Raw genomic sequence first — 17816 nt, 5'->3', positions numbered from 1 at the left:
TCTGTGTATGTGCAAGCGTGTATATATTTTTACACATAAAACCATAATATCTGTATGACTTATATAAAATCATGTGTGCGCTTCCTTGGTAACTCTGAAGGCAGGCAGGAGCTGGAAATTCTGGGGGGGAAAAAAAAATTAAATGAATGCAGAGCTGACCCGGCTCAGTGTGCAGCGACTGAGGGTAAAATAGAATTTGGTTTCACAAATTGAACTTCCTTTCATAGCAAATGTGTCCTAAAGTGCTTTACATACAGTACAATGAGAGTGATGCCGGGAGTAGAGGCAAACACAGCAGTCATTGTAGGCACAAAAATAGCTCACATGTAACCTTCTATATTAGAATCTGTTTCAGCAGGAGAATGCTGGTCTTGGGAACATTATTAACTCTATATTCATCTGTTTCCTTGTTGCCAAGGGATGTTGAACTTCCCCCTGGCCAGCCTCTGAGAGGATGGCTTCAAGTGCATCACACCTTCCACTCTCTTTAAAAAACCCCGCTATTATCACATCCAAGTCCTCACATTTGGCAGTGCATTCATGACTGTGCCAGTCTTTCCTTTCTTTTCCTCCATCTTGGACGTTGTCTGATTGAGTGCGTACAGGGTTGCAGACTGTTTTTCAATCAGAAGACTGGATAAGGGCCAACAACAGCATTACATTCAGCCTTTTGCATTCATTGTATGCTTTGAGTCGTATTGCAGAAGAATGTTTCATTGTTTCTAAGATTCCCAGTCACCTCAGTCCACCATCATGCAAGTTACCTCCCAGGAAATTACTGTGTCCAGGGAAACTACCACTTGTCATATGCTATTTATATACCATAGTCACCTTTATTCTATGCATTTGTGGATGATTGATGAACTTGGAACTGAAACTTGCCCACCTAGTTTTAGGAATTCACTTGAGCTGGTGACTACTTGTGAATTTTTCCAGTTACTCTCTGTGTTTATAGAATTGATAAAAGCATCTCCACCTGCTAATTTTGACTAGTCAGTAATAGAATGTCATCCAGAAATTGAGTTGGAGGTTCACCTCTCTGTTTTTGGGGTCTCATATGGGCCAAAATCTAAATTCATCAATTTTGAAAAAAAACAGAATGGTTCTTCATTACTGAGTCTATTGCTGTGTATAAATGGGAAGCTGGAGGTCTGCATAGACAGATGAAGTCACTACTGTGAACAGCACTAGGTTCAGGGATGAAACTAAGTTCTTATTCACATCCCTTACTTTCAACACAGTGCAAATATCAGAACCTTGAAAAGTCTACTGAATGTTTTAGGGTTCAGTTTAAGCCAAAATATATAAAGACTGCATCCAAACTGACTAGCAAATACTTATTTTGTTCCTTTCATTAAATCATCATTATTCTAATTCCCTGATTGCTCAAACCAGGGCGATCTGAAAAAAATCACACAATAGTTTCCATCCAGACTGCATGTCTCACTTTCCTTTCCATGGAAACCATGGCACAGGAGCCTTGATGCAGTCCTGAATCTCATCCTAATATGAGCTCAGGGACACAGAAACACTGTTGGGTCTACAAGCTGTTCTGTACTCAGTTAAGTTTGGGAACCAATACTGCTCAACCTGACCCTAGCTCACATGTAAATGCACTTAGAATATCTTCCAGTTACATGAGCTTAAGTACAAGGAGAATATGATCCTATTAATGTCACAACAGTAACTAATACCATTGAAATCTATATTTGGTAGAAATGTCCCAGAATACCAAGGCCAATATTAGGGTACACACTGAGATTGTTTGGCTGATGTACTGTTTTATCAGAAGGCACAATGCCCTCCCAGGCTCACCTGACATTACTGAATTTCGCTTTTCAAGCCTTCAACATGTTCTATGGCAAGTATAGCAAATCAAATGAAATATGATGACTGAGAATGATTTGGCACATAGTCTTCTGCTGACCAAATTAAATGCTTTGAAAGAAAGAAAAGGGGATATGACAGCCAAAAGACTTCCTTAAAATGTGTACTTATGCATTTGATGTGTACATTTGAGAGTCAATAATAAAGAATTCTTTGCAGCTTTCAGTGCTTAAAAACATTTGAGACGAATCTCTGTGCTTTGAAACCAAGGGGCATGGTGTAGGATATGGTGTCTTTGTGTCTTTTGTGTTTAGGTAGAGGTTTCACCCTTACCCTGCTCTAATTTTCATAAAAAAAAAAAAAAAAAGAATAGAGGATTTTAACAACAACCTTTTTATATTTATTTGGCACAAAAGAGCAGTTTCTTACCTGATATGGACTAAGATATTTTATACCCATCTTTAAAACAGAATTCACATTTGTATGAAAGAGCTCTTACTCTTTGATTAAAAAGCTGTGTTTTTTCTGTAATGGGTTGTGAAACCTGATCTAGATTTTCTATAAAGCTTGGTAGAGGCAAAGATTTAGGGAACTGATGTCCTTTAGGCAGCAGCACTTGCTCCCTTGGGAAGGAAATTCCTTGGCAAATACACTCATCAAAAACTGTACCTACATCTTCACTAAAGCAGAAACTACTGTGGGTTCTGAAATCCAGACCAGTCCGCTTTCTGGAATGGGAACTTGCAAGCCACCAGCCAGGCTTTTGCCTTAATTTGAGCTCTTGAGGTGACTGTGGAAGATAACTTAAGTTTTCAGGCTCTTCCAGCCTGATTGGACCACGTATTGGCAGGAAAGTCTTCCTCAGATATAAGGCTGACATGCTATATGGAGTTACAGAAATTCAACTGAATCAGCTGTGTGGCTGCAAAATAAAAGGATCACCTAGAGATAGACATCTCTTGTTTAAAAATGTTTCATTTCATAACAACTGAACCCCAAAGATACAAAACGTGTTGCTATGGGCAGTATTGTGACCTCATTAAATAACTTGTTTCAGCCACCTAAAATCTTTAAAGTAGCCGATTTCCCCATGATCCTGGTTCTTCAAGGGATTAGAATTCTCTCTTACATGCATTACTAAGGAAGCTGACTTACAACTGTATGTGAAGCTAATGCTGGCATATCCTAAGTCTCAGTGTCAAAATATGCATGTAAATACATGTAGAAACTTCTCTGCTCATCTTATGTACTCTTTCAGTGTAGATAAATTCGCAAAGGTCATGACATCTTTACACTCATTCCATTATTTCCTGTCACAACATAATAGATGGTAGAGTTAGAAGGTTTCCATGAGGAGCCACTGTAGATGGAGCTGGAACACTTAGTTCAGACTCCTTGATTAATTCAAGACTGTGGAATTATGGCAAGGTTCAGCGGCCTGTTACTCCATTATGGACTCTGGAAGTGTCTATGTATTTTTTGTCATTTCTCCACATGCACAACCTCTCTGACTTTATGCTTTTACTTCTCCAAGCTCTTGAATCTAGTTTCCTTAAGTGCCTGTTCAGAGCTTTTTCAGAAAAGCATCAGTTGCCTTACCCACCTATTTTTTTTCTGATAACCTCTGCATTTCTTATCCCAATGCATTTCCTCATCAAGACTTTTCTAGTTCTTCCTGGAAGCTGTAGTTCTTTTACCTTCTCCTGCCTTCACCGTGAGTTAGAGCTTTCCCTTCACCCCTGCATTCCCTTTCAATTTCTCTCTCCCTTCCCGCTTTCTTAGTCCCTCTTTTGACCTTTTCTAAGCATTTTTCTCATCTGTTGCCTCCCAGAGATCTGCCACTTCTGCTTTCTGTATTCAAATCTACCATTTCCTTTTCAGCTAAAGGTCTGGAGGGATAACAGCCCTCAATAACACCTATCTTTCAGCATCAGCTGCAGAGATACCTGGGGCTCCTAAATTAAATGGATACATGCAGAAGGCACAAAGGATGAAAAATTTTCTGTTCTAATTTCAGGCCCAGCACAACCCACCAGCTGGAAACACAGGAAGAGACCTCTTCACCCTCCTGTTGCAGTCAATGGAACAAATAGAGTCTGAATCTTTGTATTACGCTGTCGCTTGTACTGTAATTATTACTTTTAGAACATGGGAAGGTACATGCAATGCACAGTTTTCCTGAGATATGGGGAAGGTGTCTGAAATAAAACCAGCTCCCAGGTATAAAAGTCATTTTAAAGTGAAGAAGACCCTACACTTTCATGGAGAATGCATATTTGGGTTAAGAGACAGCAGACAGACAAACTTCTGGTTTTTTTTCATAAGCTTATTAATGTGAGCTTGGCTCAGCAGTTAACTAAAACCAAGAGTATGGTCTCCCTTTGCTGTTGAAGCCCTGAACAGTTTGACTATCGCTGTTTATTTCCTTTACTATCCCCATCTGTATGTCTGGCGTTTAGAAGACAAACCGCTGTATAGGTGATTTACTATACTGGACATAAACAGACCAAAAAAAAATATATATATATATATAGGTTTAAACCAGTATAAGAACAGGTCTAAATTTTATTACATTCATAAATTCTAGGATGGATTTAGAAATTTGGCAGTTAAGTAAACCGAACATATTTGCAACACCAGTAAAAAATAACACAGGTAGAAATATCATCTATCAAACAGGAAAGAACTGATATATTTGTAAATATGTAGACAAACAGATAGGGAGCAAAACAGGCAGAGAGACAATTAGAAGAAAAAATAAACTCTTTAAGGATACTATGAAGTTATAAGAGAAAGCTGATGAGGAGCATTTTTGCACATTTGGCTGTAGAGTACCCTCTTTCTCTGTCTACTGTATTTCCCCACATGTGCATGTGTGGATGCACTCATACATGGTCTCACAGCCTCCCAAACACACACAGAGTCAACACTTGGTACTGTGCCATGAATCTGTGCTAGAACAAGGCACGTGAAATCAGCAGCATTAATGCTGGACCCTGACTGTCATTCCCTCTGGCTACTTGGAGAATAAAAAAGGAGCAAGAATGGGTTTGGCAAAACAAGTATTCATTCATGCACACAAATACAGTATTGAGACTGTGCCTACAACATGTGTTGTTCAGAATGAGACTGGGTATATCTTCGGAAGTAAAACATGCCATGGGATACCACAGCCCTCTGAATCTGAGCACTGCCTTTGCCATTTTTTTCCCCTGAGGCTCCAAAACTCCATGTGAAAAGTGACCAGTGACTTAGGATACTAACGTCACACACCTAATCTCCATGCTTCTTTCTCTCTAAAGTTCAGCAAGCAGCTGGGTGCCCAAACAGGAATTAGCTGCTCAAAGTCTTTTTCAGAGTCAGGCCTGATTTTCCAAGAATATGCACTGACTGTGACTACAATTCTGGGAGGACAACACTCTCCAAAAGCTGGCTTAAAATCCATCTTTAACCTTGTTAAATTAAGTTAAAGTCCCCAAATCCCAAACTGGATATACAAAAAAAAAAAAAAAAAAAAAAGTGTTTTTTTTTTCTTGCGCACAAGCCCTAATTAAAAGGAAATTATTCTGGTTGCAAAGACAAGCACTTAAATATTAAGAGCTCCCAGAATTGAGGTTACGTGCACAACCTGGATTTTCCTTTGTTGTACAGATGCATTCTAATTCAGACTTTAATTACATGATCATTCACAGAGTAGATGGCATGTGCAGTGCTGTTTGTTGACTGTAGAGGACCGAGGGACTCTGCCTCACATTTCAAGTACACAGAAGAGTGGGCTTTTAGGGGCAAATATTCTCTCAGGCAAGACCTCCTGTTCTTTTAACTCACCTCCCTCGCAGATCCACCCTTTCTCACTCTGTATTTCCTCTCTCTGTTCCAGTCCTGTACGCAATTTCACTTTTTGGCTTTTTCTCAATTTGTCTCTTTTATCTTGCTTCAGTCTTTTAGTGGCCAGCTCTTGGGTTTACCAGCCTCAGAGCTCTCAGATCCTCTGTGTTTAACAGAGTTTATTTTCCAATGTTTTCTTACATCACATTCGGTATATTAACCCCTCTCTTTTCCCTGTTATTGTACCACAAACAGTTGCCCTTTAGATTTATCTCCCATCTCATTTCTCTCCATTTTTCCAGATTCTTCCTACTGAGAAGCAGACTGCTGTGTCTCAGCACAACCTTTTCTCCAAAGCTCTCTGTGGCTAACTGGGTCAATGCAAATAAATAACTGGAGAGTTCTTTAACCCTGGGTCCAAATGGCATGGCACCAAGCACCCATATGGCTAAATGCTCTTTTCCATAAAAAACACATTATCCTTGCCTGTAGTACCTATTGAAAACTTCATAGTAGTCTGTGATGACCTCCAAGCTGCACCCAGAAGGTGCCTAGGAGGCTGGTGAGGACCAAACCCATTGCAAAGACTGTGCTAGGATTAGGACAGTTAATACTCAAACTTATGCTCTGAACCTGGTTCATTTCCGGGTGCAAGTACTATCTTTGGGTTTGAACCTCACCCTGTTCCCCGCGTGTGTCTCTTATGAATCCTTCACAGTGAGACACCAACCTCCTTGCCTTTCCAGCTTGCCTGAATTTCCCCCCAACTGTTTCATTTTAGTTTCTGCTCTAGTCTCAGCGTTGGATCTCCCTGTCGGATCTCCCTGTCAGCCCCTGAAAACACAAGGAAAACAGACTCCATGCTTTTGTCTCAGGTATCCAGACTCCATTTTTTCCTGGCCTGTCCTGGCCCTATGCTGCAATGACAGGAATAACTCCTGTCTGCTGTAGCAAACCTGGTGAGAGCAGAGTCACTGGGGAATCTGGTTTTGGAAATCTGCATCTCTAGTGAGCATGTGAGAACTACCATTTTCCCAAGGCTTTTAATTGGCCGCTTTGGGGCAGATTTTCCCAGAGATAGCAAAAAAAACTGAGAAAGAGCTTCACCTCCTGACAGTTCTTAGTTTCATGCTGTAAAGCATGGAGACAGGGGAGCATCTGACTCAGTTCAAACCATCCCAGTTCTCCTATAGGTTGTTCTCAGGGATTGTCTAATAGTTCCAGATGAAATTTTCATGAAATAATTAAATAATTTAAACTGGATGCTGGCACTCAATGCAGAGTTTCAACCAAAACATATGAAGTTTATCAATGCTGAATAAGATTTTATTATAGGTAGATTTAGGCAGCCTTTGTAATTGGTGGTGCTACCAGATCCTATTAAACCGCAATCTCCCTTCCTCACAGGGGCGCTGTGAGCATTAATTTGTTAATGATTGCACAATGATTTGATGATGAAAAGGACCATATTAACATGAAGCATTATTGTCCCTTCAATGCAAGCTTGCCTGCTTTCATTACTCATTATGTACAGGGACATACCTATTATGAAAAGGGATGTGGAGATAATAAACTTGATATTCTTTTCAAAGGACTAATACAACGTGTTTACAGTGTTCAGAGCACAGGTAATATGAATATTCTGGAGAGTTCTGTTTAAATAGCAGAAGCCATTGGGTGGAGTGTAGTGATGTATATGTATGTGTCTGCACAAATTCTGTGTCTAAACATACATAAGAACACAAGCATACACACTCTTCTATTTTTCTGTCCTGTCTTAACCCTGAGTTTCTATGCAGCCTCCCCAAACTCACCAGTGCTACTTAATAACAAAATGACTCCACAAACAAACTCTTTTTCTATAACAGTGATACCTTTTGTTGCCTACATCCACTACAATCCTGTGCTAAGCTCCTTTGGATGCAAAGAATTTTTCATTTCTCTCCTCAGTCAACCTTCTTGATTCTAACTAAGGCGGAGGAAAAAACCCCAAACAAACAAATAATCAAAAAAACAACCCATACTGATTCAGGCTTTAATTCAGGGACCAATCTTGCAAATGTTCACATGGGTAATCCTTCCTCAGATGAATAATCCTTCTGACCACAGCACACTGATTAACAACAATGCAGATTAAGGTTTACAGGATCGGGCCCATCCCCTGATGCCTGGGTTCTCACCCGAATTTTAGAGGGTGATGGTCCCTCTCCTTTTGTTAGAGGTATTAAGAGGTCCACATGCAGGTCTCAATTATTTCATTTGATTACATAGCTAATATGCCCTGATCGTGTCAGCACTCCCTGCAAAGCCTAACAAGCTGAAGTAAACAATTCCAGCTGAGTTAGAAGACTTGGCAGGATCGGGCCCTTTCATAGAAGCTGAAAGATGTATCTGATTTGAGATCAGGACATGTGCCTTTGCTATTAACAGTCTCATGTCATTAAAAAAAAAAAAAAAAAAAAGTCCTAATAAGATAGCAGAAAATCTGTGAATATATGAGCTGATATATCTAACTAGATCTAAAGAAGAATACACTGCTATTAAAAAAAAAAAATCACACATATTGTTTATTTACTTGAAGCAAAACTTGCCTGCTATTTATTTTATCTATTTAAAAATAAAATTCACACCTTTTTTTTTTTTTTTTTAATACAGAACTTGCCTGCAATTCTTTTTACATCCTACAGCCACTGATGGTTTTGTGTGCTGTGGGTCCAGGAGCTTGAAGTTCAGCAGAAGAATCCCCCTCCAGCAACCTTTCGGCCTATTCCTGCCTTTCTTCTTTACTTGCTCGTTTCCCGGAGAATGAAGACAGTCAGGACTGATGTATCGCTGTGCCCCCCTTGCCTGCACCAAACGGTGTTCATTAAAAACTTGCTGCTAGCAAGGGCCTGATCCAGCCCTCCTGGAAGTCATTGGAAAGCTGTCTATTGACGTCATGGGGACGAGGAGCATACTAATGCATGCGAGTACCTTTACTTAATGCGGGCAGTCCTGTTAACAACACCGAAGTTGTTCACAGGATTAGCAGCAATCAATCAAACCCTTTGAAAGGCACATTAAAAGCCAAAGCCTGGTCTGCAAACCCTTTCTCACAGGAGGTGAGTGTGTATACCTGTGGCTGGTCCTGCTGCATCCTTCTGCCCCTGGCCTGGCTATGCCGGTGCATTTTCCCAGCTGTGCTGATTTGGGGTAATATTTTTTCTGAGGAGGTAAAAATTACTGGCAATCTACCCCCAAAATAAATAGTGTTTTTGTTCTGAACAAAACAAACCAAACAAAACAAAACAAGCAAACAAACCAAAATCAGAAAGACACTCACCAGAGTGGGAAGCAGGAGAAAATGGGGCTGTGAATGGGTTTGCGAGGGGACTGTTTTTTCTCTGCAAGTAGACACATTAAATAGAAAAGCAAAAAGGAAAGGGAAAAAAAAAATAAAGTGCTTTATTTGCTTTATTTTGGTTCCAAGCAGATAAATAATTTTTATTCTCTGGGAGAAACTGGAGCCTGTTACAAAAGACCTTATTCTTACAAAATTCCTGTGGACTTCCTTGCTTATGGATTGCTGAACTGGACCCACTGTGATTACACAGGGAACATTTCTCACTTGGGAACTGTTCAGCAAAGGCTGGTTTATAGATAACAATTTCACTCCTCCTTTGCCTGTATCTTTTTAAAATCCAGCACAGCCCCTTGTACATGTGTAAAGGTGCTTATGGGGTATAGCTTATTTCCACCCACAGCAGCAGCTGTGTTCATCTCGGAGCCCTTGTAGCAATATTTGTGTCCATATTATTTCATCCTGCCACCCCTCACAGCTGTGCCTGTGCACCAGGGGGCTGTACTTGAACAGCATCCATTTCTAAATGTCTATACTTACAGCGCTGTGAAAACGGGGCGTGGACCAGCTCAAAGTTTCAAAAAATAGCGATTGTTATAAAAGGGACACACGCACTGAGCAGCAAAATGACTTTTTCTGCTGCCCTGTTGTTTTAATTGGCTTTCATTTGGGATAAGCCGTGATTGCAGGCAGAGTGGCCTGCTTATGGACAAGGTGTTAACAGAGCTATCCCTGGGATGGATCAGTGCCGGATGCTGTTTCACTTTTCACTGTAGTAGATATTCCCTCTTTAAAAAAGGGTTTAGATCTTTCAGTGAGTCCTCCTAGTTCTATAATGGGTGTGGTTTTAGGGATCAGAAAGAGCGGATATTAGGATTTTTAATGTTGGTGTTTGTATGTGTGTGTGGGGGGGTAACTGAAAGACTTTGTTTCATGTGGGTTTTGTTTTTGTTGTCATTCTTCTATCACAGTCCAGGGCACAAGGCAGGATTTGAAAACAGGTGAGTCACAGGGCTGGGAATTTGGGAGTGGGGCTGTCTGAGGAGGGTTTTAGCCTCCCAGCAGCTCCTGGGTTGTCATATCTCCGCGTCTGTAGCCTTTAAAGGTTGTCGGTGTGCGCCTAGGAAAGGAAGACGGACAAACTCTTCCCCCGCCACACACATACGCACACACCGCCGCTTGGACCCCAACACACGGCATGCCTGGCCAGACGGCAGACAATGCGCGGTGCCTGCCACCAGCCCGGCACCCGGCGGCCGATAGGCGCTGCTGCCCGCCAGCGCCCGGAGATGTTCGGAGAGCCATGAAAAGCAGCGCAGGCTGCTGGGGGCTCCGAGCGGGTGTCGCCCCCAGGTGCGGACCCCGGGGGTGGGACGGGAGGCTCCGCGGGGCCGGGCCCGTCCCGCCCCCCGCCCGCAGCGCTCCCCCACCGGGAGCGGCCCCGGGGAGGGGCACAGCCCCGCCGCCCCCGCCATCCATCCCCGCTCCTCTCCTGGCAGGGCACGGGAGCACTCACTTTCAGGCGCAGGAGTAGTTGGAATAGCCGAGCCACCTTCACTGGGGTGATTTTCTCTATTTCTTTTCTTTTTTTTTTTCTTTTTTTTTTTTTTTTTTTTTCTTTTCTTTTCCAAAAGGGAGGTGGATGGTGGGGGAGTAGGGGGGGAGAAGTGGGTAGGATACTGCCTTGCCTCTCTGTTATTAAAAAAAAAAAGCCAAATAAAGTGAAAAAAGTGGCAAAGCTTGCTCCTTTTGTTTGTTTGTTTGTTTTTAAAACAGAAATTAAATATATATATACATATACATATATAGATATAGATATATATAAATTCCGATCAATAAAACGCGCAGGAAGGTTTGAAATTTTAAACTAATAACCTCCTTTCCTCCACGGCTGCCCCTTCCGTTTACAGTCGCACGTGTTACCTGCGCTCCCGGGGGACGGGCGGCCGCGGGGGAGGAAGGGGTCCCGCTCCCAGCCCGCTCCCCCCGGCCCCCCTTCCCAACTCCCCGGGGCCGCCGTCGCCTCCGCCGCGGGGATCAGCCGGCGGCGCCGGGAACAATAGCCGGGTGGCCCCGAGGGGCTGGGGGGCTGCGGGGAGCTGCGGGGCAACCCCCTGGATACGGGGGGATAGTCGGGGGTCCGGTGGATGCAGCCTGGCCGGGAGGGGAGCGGGGGTTCAGGCCAGGTAACTCGTAGGCTGCTCCGAGCTCGCCTGCTGGTGTTTCTGCGAGCTTCATCCCCGCACAGCTTGCACGGGAAGCAGGGGAACGGGAGAAAAGGAAAAGGGGGGGAAAAGAAAGGAAAAAAAGAAAAGGAAGGAAAAAACTGCTCTGAGCACACGCAGAGCCTTGTTTTGTTACTGTCCGGATTACTGTTATTATTATTTGGGGGACAAGGGGGAGTTGTGTCCTTAATCCGAGGCTCCCTGCCCTCCCCACCCCCAGATGCTATGAAAGAAGAGCTGATTTCGTCTCCACCATACAGTACACTTTGTCTAGAGAGCATTGTTCGGACAAGCAACTCCCGATCACTGATGACTACAAAATGCGATTTATGTTTCCATCAGAGACAGACGGAATGTCCTGATGGCTTGAAAGTCGGGCAAGAAAATCTTATCTAATCAATTCCTTTTCAATATACAAACGCGCACACACACATCACACACAGACCGTATAGGAGATAACGCCCGCACTGACTGTACGTAAAATAAATATCAGCAGCACGAAAATTAACAACAGTCATCTCGATAATTTTCATCTCCCTTCGAAGAGCTACAATAATATAGTTTGTGCTTTCCTAGCTTGATGTCATCATCAGCGGCATAATCTATTAGAAAAAAAAAAAAAAAAAAAAAAAAAAGCTTAAAGAGCATGCATTTTTTTTTTTAGATGCAACAAGAACAGATATAGTAAAGAGAGCTTGTAACATCACAATCACAACAACAACAGCAAAAGCAACCTCTGAGCCCGGGGATTCATCCGCATCTGAACTGCTTTTATTATCATTTGCGAAATAGAACAAGAGTAAATAGTAAGTAAGAGGCAACACAATAATAGAAAGAAGTCAGAACACCTTGGGTTTGTTTTTTTTCCCCCTCTCAAATAAAAAGGCAGATTTCCCGATGATCACTGAAATTATAACGACAGCGATTGATCGGAGGGCTTGCAAAGGAAAAGGAAAAAAAAAATCATCATCATTGGTCCTAAAAACGCAACCGTTCCCCTTTGCTCACTTGGCACAATAGAAATTGACTGTCTCTCAAAGAGCCATGCGCCTAGTGCTATTTATAGCCAGGGGCTGTGTTGGAAGATACCATTAAGCTTCTGCCGGGCAGACAGACAGGGGGGTGGTTGGATGGGAGGAGGGGGTTTAGCCAGAGTAGAGGCAAAAGCAATCCCCCACCCCTAGCCTCCCTTCCCCGTACACACACACATCCACACACTCACACCCCACCCCCTAGTCTGGCTGGGAATTTGAACCGATCCAGCCTGTTTAAACGGAAAGGACACAGATCTTCAATGTAAAAAAAAAATCAGATCAGACCCAGAGAGAGAGAGAGAGAGAGAGAGACAGAGAGGGAGGAGTGTGTGTGTGTGTGTGTGAGTGTGTGTGTGTGTGTGAAAGAGGGAGAGGGAGCGAGAGAGCGAGAGAGAGGGAGAGAGAGAGGGAGAGAGAGAGGGAGGGAGAGAGAAAAGAAGAGGGGGAAAAAAAGGAAAGAAGATTTTCTCTATGTATATAAAGATGGCCACGTTAGCAAACGGACAACCAGACAATACCAGCCTGAGTAGCAATCACAGCAACCCCAGCACCAACGGGCATATGAACGGATTAAACCATAGTCCCGGAAACCCATCCACCATCCCAATGAAGGACCACGATGCCATTAAGCTCTTTATTGGGCAGATCCCCCGTAACCTGGACGAGAAAGACCTCAAACCGCTCTTCGAGGAGTTCGGGAAGATCTATGAACTGACGGTGCTGAAGGACAGGTTCACTGGCATGCACAAAGGTGAGTTACCTCCTGAACTTTCCCGGGAGAGATCGGGAGAGGAAGGCAGGCTCCCTCTCCCTCCCTGGCTCTCTCTTTCTCTCTTTCCTTTCAATTTCATTTCATTTTATTTCATTTTTGGTTGGCCCGGGGGCGGAGGCGGCAGGCTGGGGGGGCAGGGAAAGAAATAATAGACCCATCCTGGGAAGAGAAGAGCGAGAGGCAGGGCAGGGACTCAGCTTCGTTTGGCTTATTTATTACTATTTTTATTTCTTTCCCCGCTTTTTTGGGGGGGTGAGAGGCAGCTCCCGGGGAGCTCCGGGCGAGCGGCGGTGCGGGCGCGGGGCCGGCGGCAGCTGTCCGCGGTGCTGAAGCGGGAGCGGGTGCTCCGTATTTACCTTCGGGAGCCGCTCATCATCAGCCCAGGGGTGTGCGTGTCCGTCTGTCTGTCCCTGGGTTTGCTGGGAACCCCTATTTTAAAACTCTTCTGCAACTGGCACCGGCGCCTTTCCTTTTTCTTTCTTTTCTTTTCTCTTCTTTTTTTTTTTTTTTTTTCCCCCTCCCCAGGTAATACTTTTTTTTTGCTACTGTTACAATTATTATTTGTAGTCCTCTTCAAAGAAAGAGGTGGAGGAGAGTGAGTTGCTCTGGGAGGTTATTTCATTTTTGTTCTATTCAGCGTGGGAGCAGGGATATAAACAACAATAAAGAAGCCCATCTCAAGCGGGGCAGGGGTGTGTGCACAAAATCCCTGTATGTGTGTGTGTCGGAGAAGGCAAGCCAGGAGGGACAGGTGGCAGTTTAGTTCCAGAGGGGAGAAGTCTCTGAGCAGGCTACTTTAATGTTCCCGAAGTCCAGCCCGGGAACTTTTTAGGTTTTCTTTAAAGGCAGTGGAGATGTACTCCCCATGCAATGCCTCGCTCGCTCCATCCCTGCCCGCTCATTTCCCTGCTTAGCTTAGGCTCTCCGGAGGTGCATTTCAGATTAGATGGTGCTACGTTTTGGGGGTGGGGGACTGTGTGTGTAGTGAGGGAGAGATGCTTGGATCCTAGGGTAGGAAAGTAGGACTCGCGGGGAGGAAGTTGAAGGTAATTTGCATGGTAGCTCCGCTTAGAAGCAGGAGAGACCCAAGAGTGATATGAGTCACCTTATTAACTTATAGTCTGTATATGTGTGTGTATGTGTGTGTACATGTTTGTATATGATATAGATATCTATTTAAAAAAAAAAAAAAAGAAAAGATAAAAGAAAAAGATCACATCAGAAGTGATTGGGGTGTGACTCCAGATTTAGTGCAGGAGGAGAAAGCGTTTTGCACGGGGCCATGGGGAGAGTGGAAGTTGCATCTTTTACAGGACAGCTTCAGTACCAGCGTCTAGTCCAGCCTGGTGGACTCCTGGCAGTGACAGTCACGGGTAATGGCATTACTGGCTTCCCAGCTTTCCAGATGCCTTGGCAAGTTGTAAATCTTGAACTTAATGGCATGTTTAGCAGGCATCTCTTCCCCCTTCCCACTCACTCCCCTCCTTGCTTTCACTCTCAGGAAATGCGAGTGAAAATATACCCTGACAGTGCAAAGTACTGATTTTACACAGGTTAGAGAAAATGTTTGGGGCTCAGGGACCAGGCACTTAAGCTAAGTTACAGGATATTTCTCCCATCCTTTTTTGCCGGTTTCTCCAAACACCACTCTCATATTTAAAATGATCAGTGTAGCTCATTCAAACCTTGCTTTCTTTCCAGACTAGCTTCCTAGAAACCACATCAAGGTCTGATTGGCATCATTTAAACATGCCACCCATACTATAACAATTATTCATACTAATGGTAAAAATAATAGCAAGAAGTGCAGGGAAGGAAAGGTCCTGGGAGATTTTGTCTCATAGTGATAGTAGCCACTGAGCTCGTGTGTGTGTGCATGTGTTTTCAAAAAATCATCTAAAGCTTCTATAAAATAAAAATAACAGCAGTAAAAGCTACACTGAGGAGAATCACTCAACATACGGTAGAGGAAATCTTTGAGCTAACACCTAGATAAAGTATTTAATTTTTTTTTTTTTTTTTTTTGGTGGTGGGAGGTTGTTCTGATTTGTTGATGAGATTTTATTCTTTTGCTATGTTTTATCTTAAACTTGAAATTAATCAGTCTATGCGCTAACTTTAATTTCCGTTTCATAGATGTGAATTCTCCCTCTTTCAGTTCAGTTTTCCTTTTACTGTATGCCTGTATTCACAGAGACAAACTCAGGAAGGGGGAGAGAGAGGGAGAGAGAGAGAGAGAGAGAGAGAGAGAGAGAGAGAGCGAGGAGAGAGAGGGCTCATTTATCTTGCTTGGATGTGTTTAACACATATCCCTGAATTAAGCAAGATACTAACTTCATTTCCCTCATTTCATTTCTGTTCTAAAGCTGCAACCTAGGAAAAAAGCCAGGTGGGGAATCTTGTCACCTCATCAAACCAGATTGCATGAGTTCATCTCAAAACAAACAGTCATTTTTAACCTCCTAGAAGTTTTGGACTTTGTAATGAAAAATGATGATGATGATTGTTATTTTGCAGGCTAGGGTTTGAGTGAAGCTTCAAGAGACACCGAGTTGCCAGCATTTCAGAGATCGGTTTTATTTAGTACATCTGAGAAGAGTTTGAACTCCTTTCTAGCGATGCTGCTGATTTATTAGCTAATCCTGATAAAAATGTGCCTCTGGCTACCTGGAAAAAAATTACTTTCTTGCCAGTAGTGATTAATTACTATTAAGTCAAAAAGCGTGATGGGGCTTTGAAGGATGAGGATTGTGTTTGGCTTTTTTTTTAATTATTATTTTATTTCATTTTATTTCATTTTTAATCTATTTTTTTTCTCTTTTCCCTTCTCTAAATGCAGTCATGTGAAGCATTGTATTCACTCAGCTCTCCTTATTTTGGCTTTGCTTTGCAGGCATAGGTGAAGAATTGCATAAAGATAGTCCAACTTGGCTCACAGGGGTAGGTTGGCAATACAAAACCCCAAGATGCTTTCCATAAGAGATGCATAATGCTTATACATTAATTGATCCATCACTCTCAGTTTATTTCATTCCTAATTCAGGGGATGAGGCTGTGGCAGTGGTATACCCTGAAGGGTTAATAGTAGGCTGTAGTTTATTTAAGTGTACGGAGAGCAAACCTTGGGTGTGGAGGGGGAGAAAGTGGGTTTGTGCTGGGAGGAGGGAAGAGACTGAAATTAGCTTAAAGTAAAAACCCAGCAACCAGAGTAATTTCAGGTGTAAATCCATTGAAATGAGAGCAAAGGATGTGTGTTCTTGAAAATATTATTAAGAGATCCTATTGCGGTGCCCCTGTATAGCAGGAGGAAATTGAAAATTAAGAACCTGAAGACAAACTACATGACTCTGCCCCCCTCCAAGAAAAACTATCAGGAGAGTGAAGTTCTAGATTCTCTCACCAGCAGCTCTGGCTGATACCAGTACAAATACCAGGGAAGAGGCAGAGGATTATGATTCTCTTGCAGATACGCAAAGAGAGAAAGGGTACGGGGGAAGCAGCATGTGGGGTAAGGCGAGAAAGGCTTGCCAGATCCCCGAGAAAATAAGCTTTCATGGCACGAGTATAGCTGCTGCATATTTCCCCCATCCTCGCTTCTCTCCACACGGGGCAGGAACAGGCGCCTGCTGTGTTACTTTGCTCTAGGGTTGGGAAGAGGCTGTGTGCTGAGATCCACGGGTAGAAATCTACCGGGGCTGAGCTGACCCACCCACACACTCACACATACACGCACACACATGCACAGAGTTAACTAATCACACTTTAACAATTTAGCAAGACATTCATTCATAACTTCCCTCCATCTTATCTAGCAGTGGAGTATGCTTAAAGGCTGAGTTACTGGGAGACATAAAGGTTAGTGCTCTCAGGACAGCCATATTATAATGCATTATCTTTGAAGTCATTTAAGGCCAATTTAAGTGGTATTTAGTATAATATTTATGAATTAATGTAATCTAAATATAGGACTGTCCCTATAGGTTTAAACAGTCTTTTCTATTGAAGCTTGCTTGTACCCAAGGCCTGGAAAGTGTTTTAATTTAAAACACACAGGTCTCCATAATATTCTATTTAGGAAGTCAGAAGAAATCAGCATTCCACACTTAACTGAGATTTACTCTAACACACACGGGCGAGTTCACTTAAAGAGTGGAGTCAGTGTGCACTGGGAAAGCAGGAGTCTTGCACAGACTTGAGAGCAACAACATTCTTTCAACCCTTTTCTAGGGGTGGAAAAAGCACAAACCCCCCAAACCCTCCTTGAAATCCACCACTGCAGTCCCGTGGTTAGGATATTTTTCCTACCTGACCCGAAACTCACTCTGCAAGCATTCAAGGCAGCTAAAAAATGCAGTATGAAGAGAATAGTTTAGTTTTTTCACTGCTTTGCCTTCTCAAAAGTATAAATAATTTTGAAATTTTGGACACCTCTGGGGTAGGGAAACAAGTCTTCCTTTCATTATATCCTTTTCTGTTTGATTACAAAGATAGATGATAGAAAAATTAAAACCTTGTTAAGTCTGAGGATGTTTATGAAGGTTTTGGGTATGTCAGAAATTCAAAGGTGCAGTGAAAACGAGTATTCAGTTAAGATGATGTATTTCCATGTATGTAGAAATGTATATATTTGTGTGTGTATACATACAGAAAAAGAGATGTATACACATTCATCCGTATAGCCTTTGGGAAATGGAAATTTAGTTGAAAAGAAGCACAACGCAATACAGGTGCTGAATAAACTCCTCCATAATTGAAACATAAGACTTGCCTGGCTGAAAGCAACACATACA

At 42.8% G+C, this 17816-nt stretch overlaps 1 protein-coding gene across 14 annotated transcripts in view; it reads left to right on the top strand.

Annotated features, from left to right (window-relative positions):
* The first annotated feature begins 12407 nt into the window (after positions 1–12407).
* Positions 12408–17816, top strand: part of CELF4 (CUGBP Elav-like family member 4) — a 702013-nt gene continuing 696604 nt past the window's right edge. For 5 of the 14 annotated variants that reach the window (XM_050329247.1, XM_050329236.1, XM_050329246.1 and 2 more), the window contains exon 1: positions 12410–13005. In XM_050329247.1, coding sequence (XP_050185204.1) covers positions 12726–13005 — 280 coding nt within the window. In that variant the 5' untranslated portion in view covers positions 12410–12725. Of the gene's footprint in view, positions 13006–17816 lie in introns of all 14 variants that reach the window. The other 9 variants (XR_007630533.1, XM_050329237.1, XM_050329245.1 and 6 more) reach the window with 5 other exon arrangements.

This window comes from Myiozetetes cayanensis, unplaced genomic scaffold (genome assembly GCF_022539395.1).
Source record: "Myiozetetes cayanensis isolate MyiCay16 unplaced genomic scaffold, myiCay2020 scf4, whole genome shotgun sequence".
NCBI lineage: Eukaryota > Metazoa > Chordata > Aves > Passeriformes > Tyrannidae > Myiozetetes > Myiozetetes cayanensis.
Note: the sequence above shows the minus strand (reverse complement) of the source record. Positions and strands in the feature narration are given on the sequence as shown.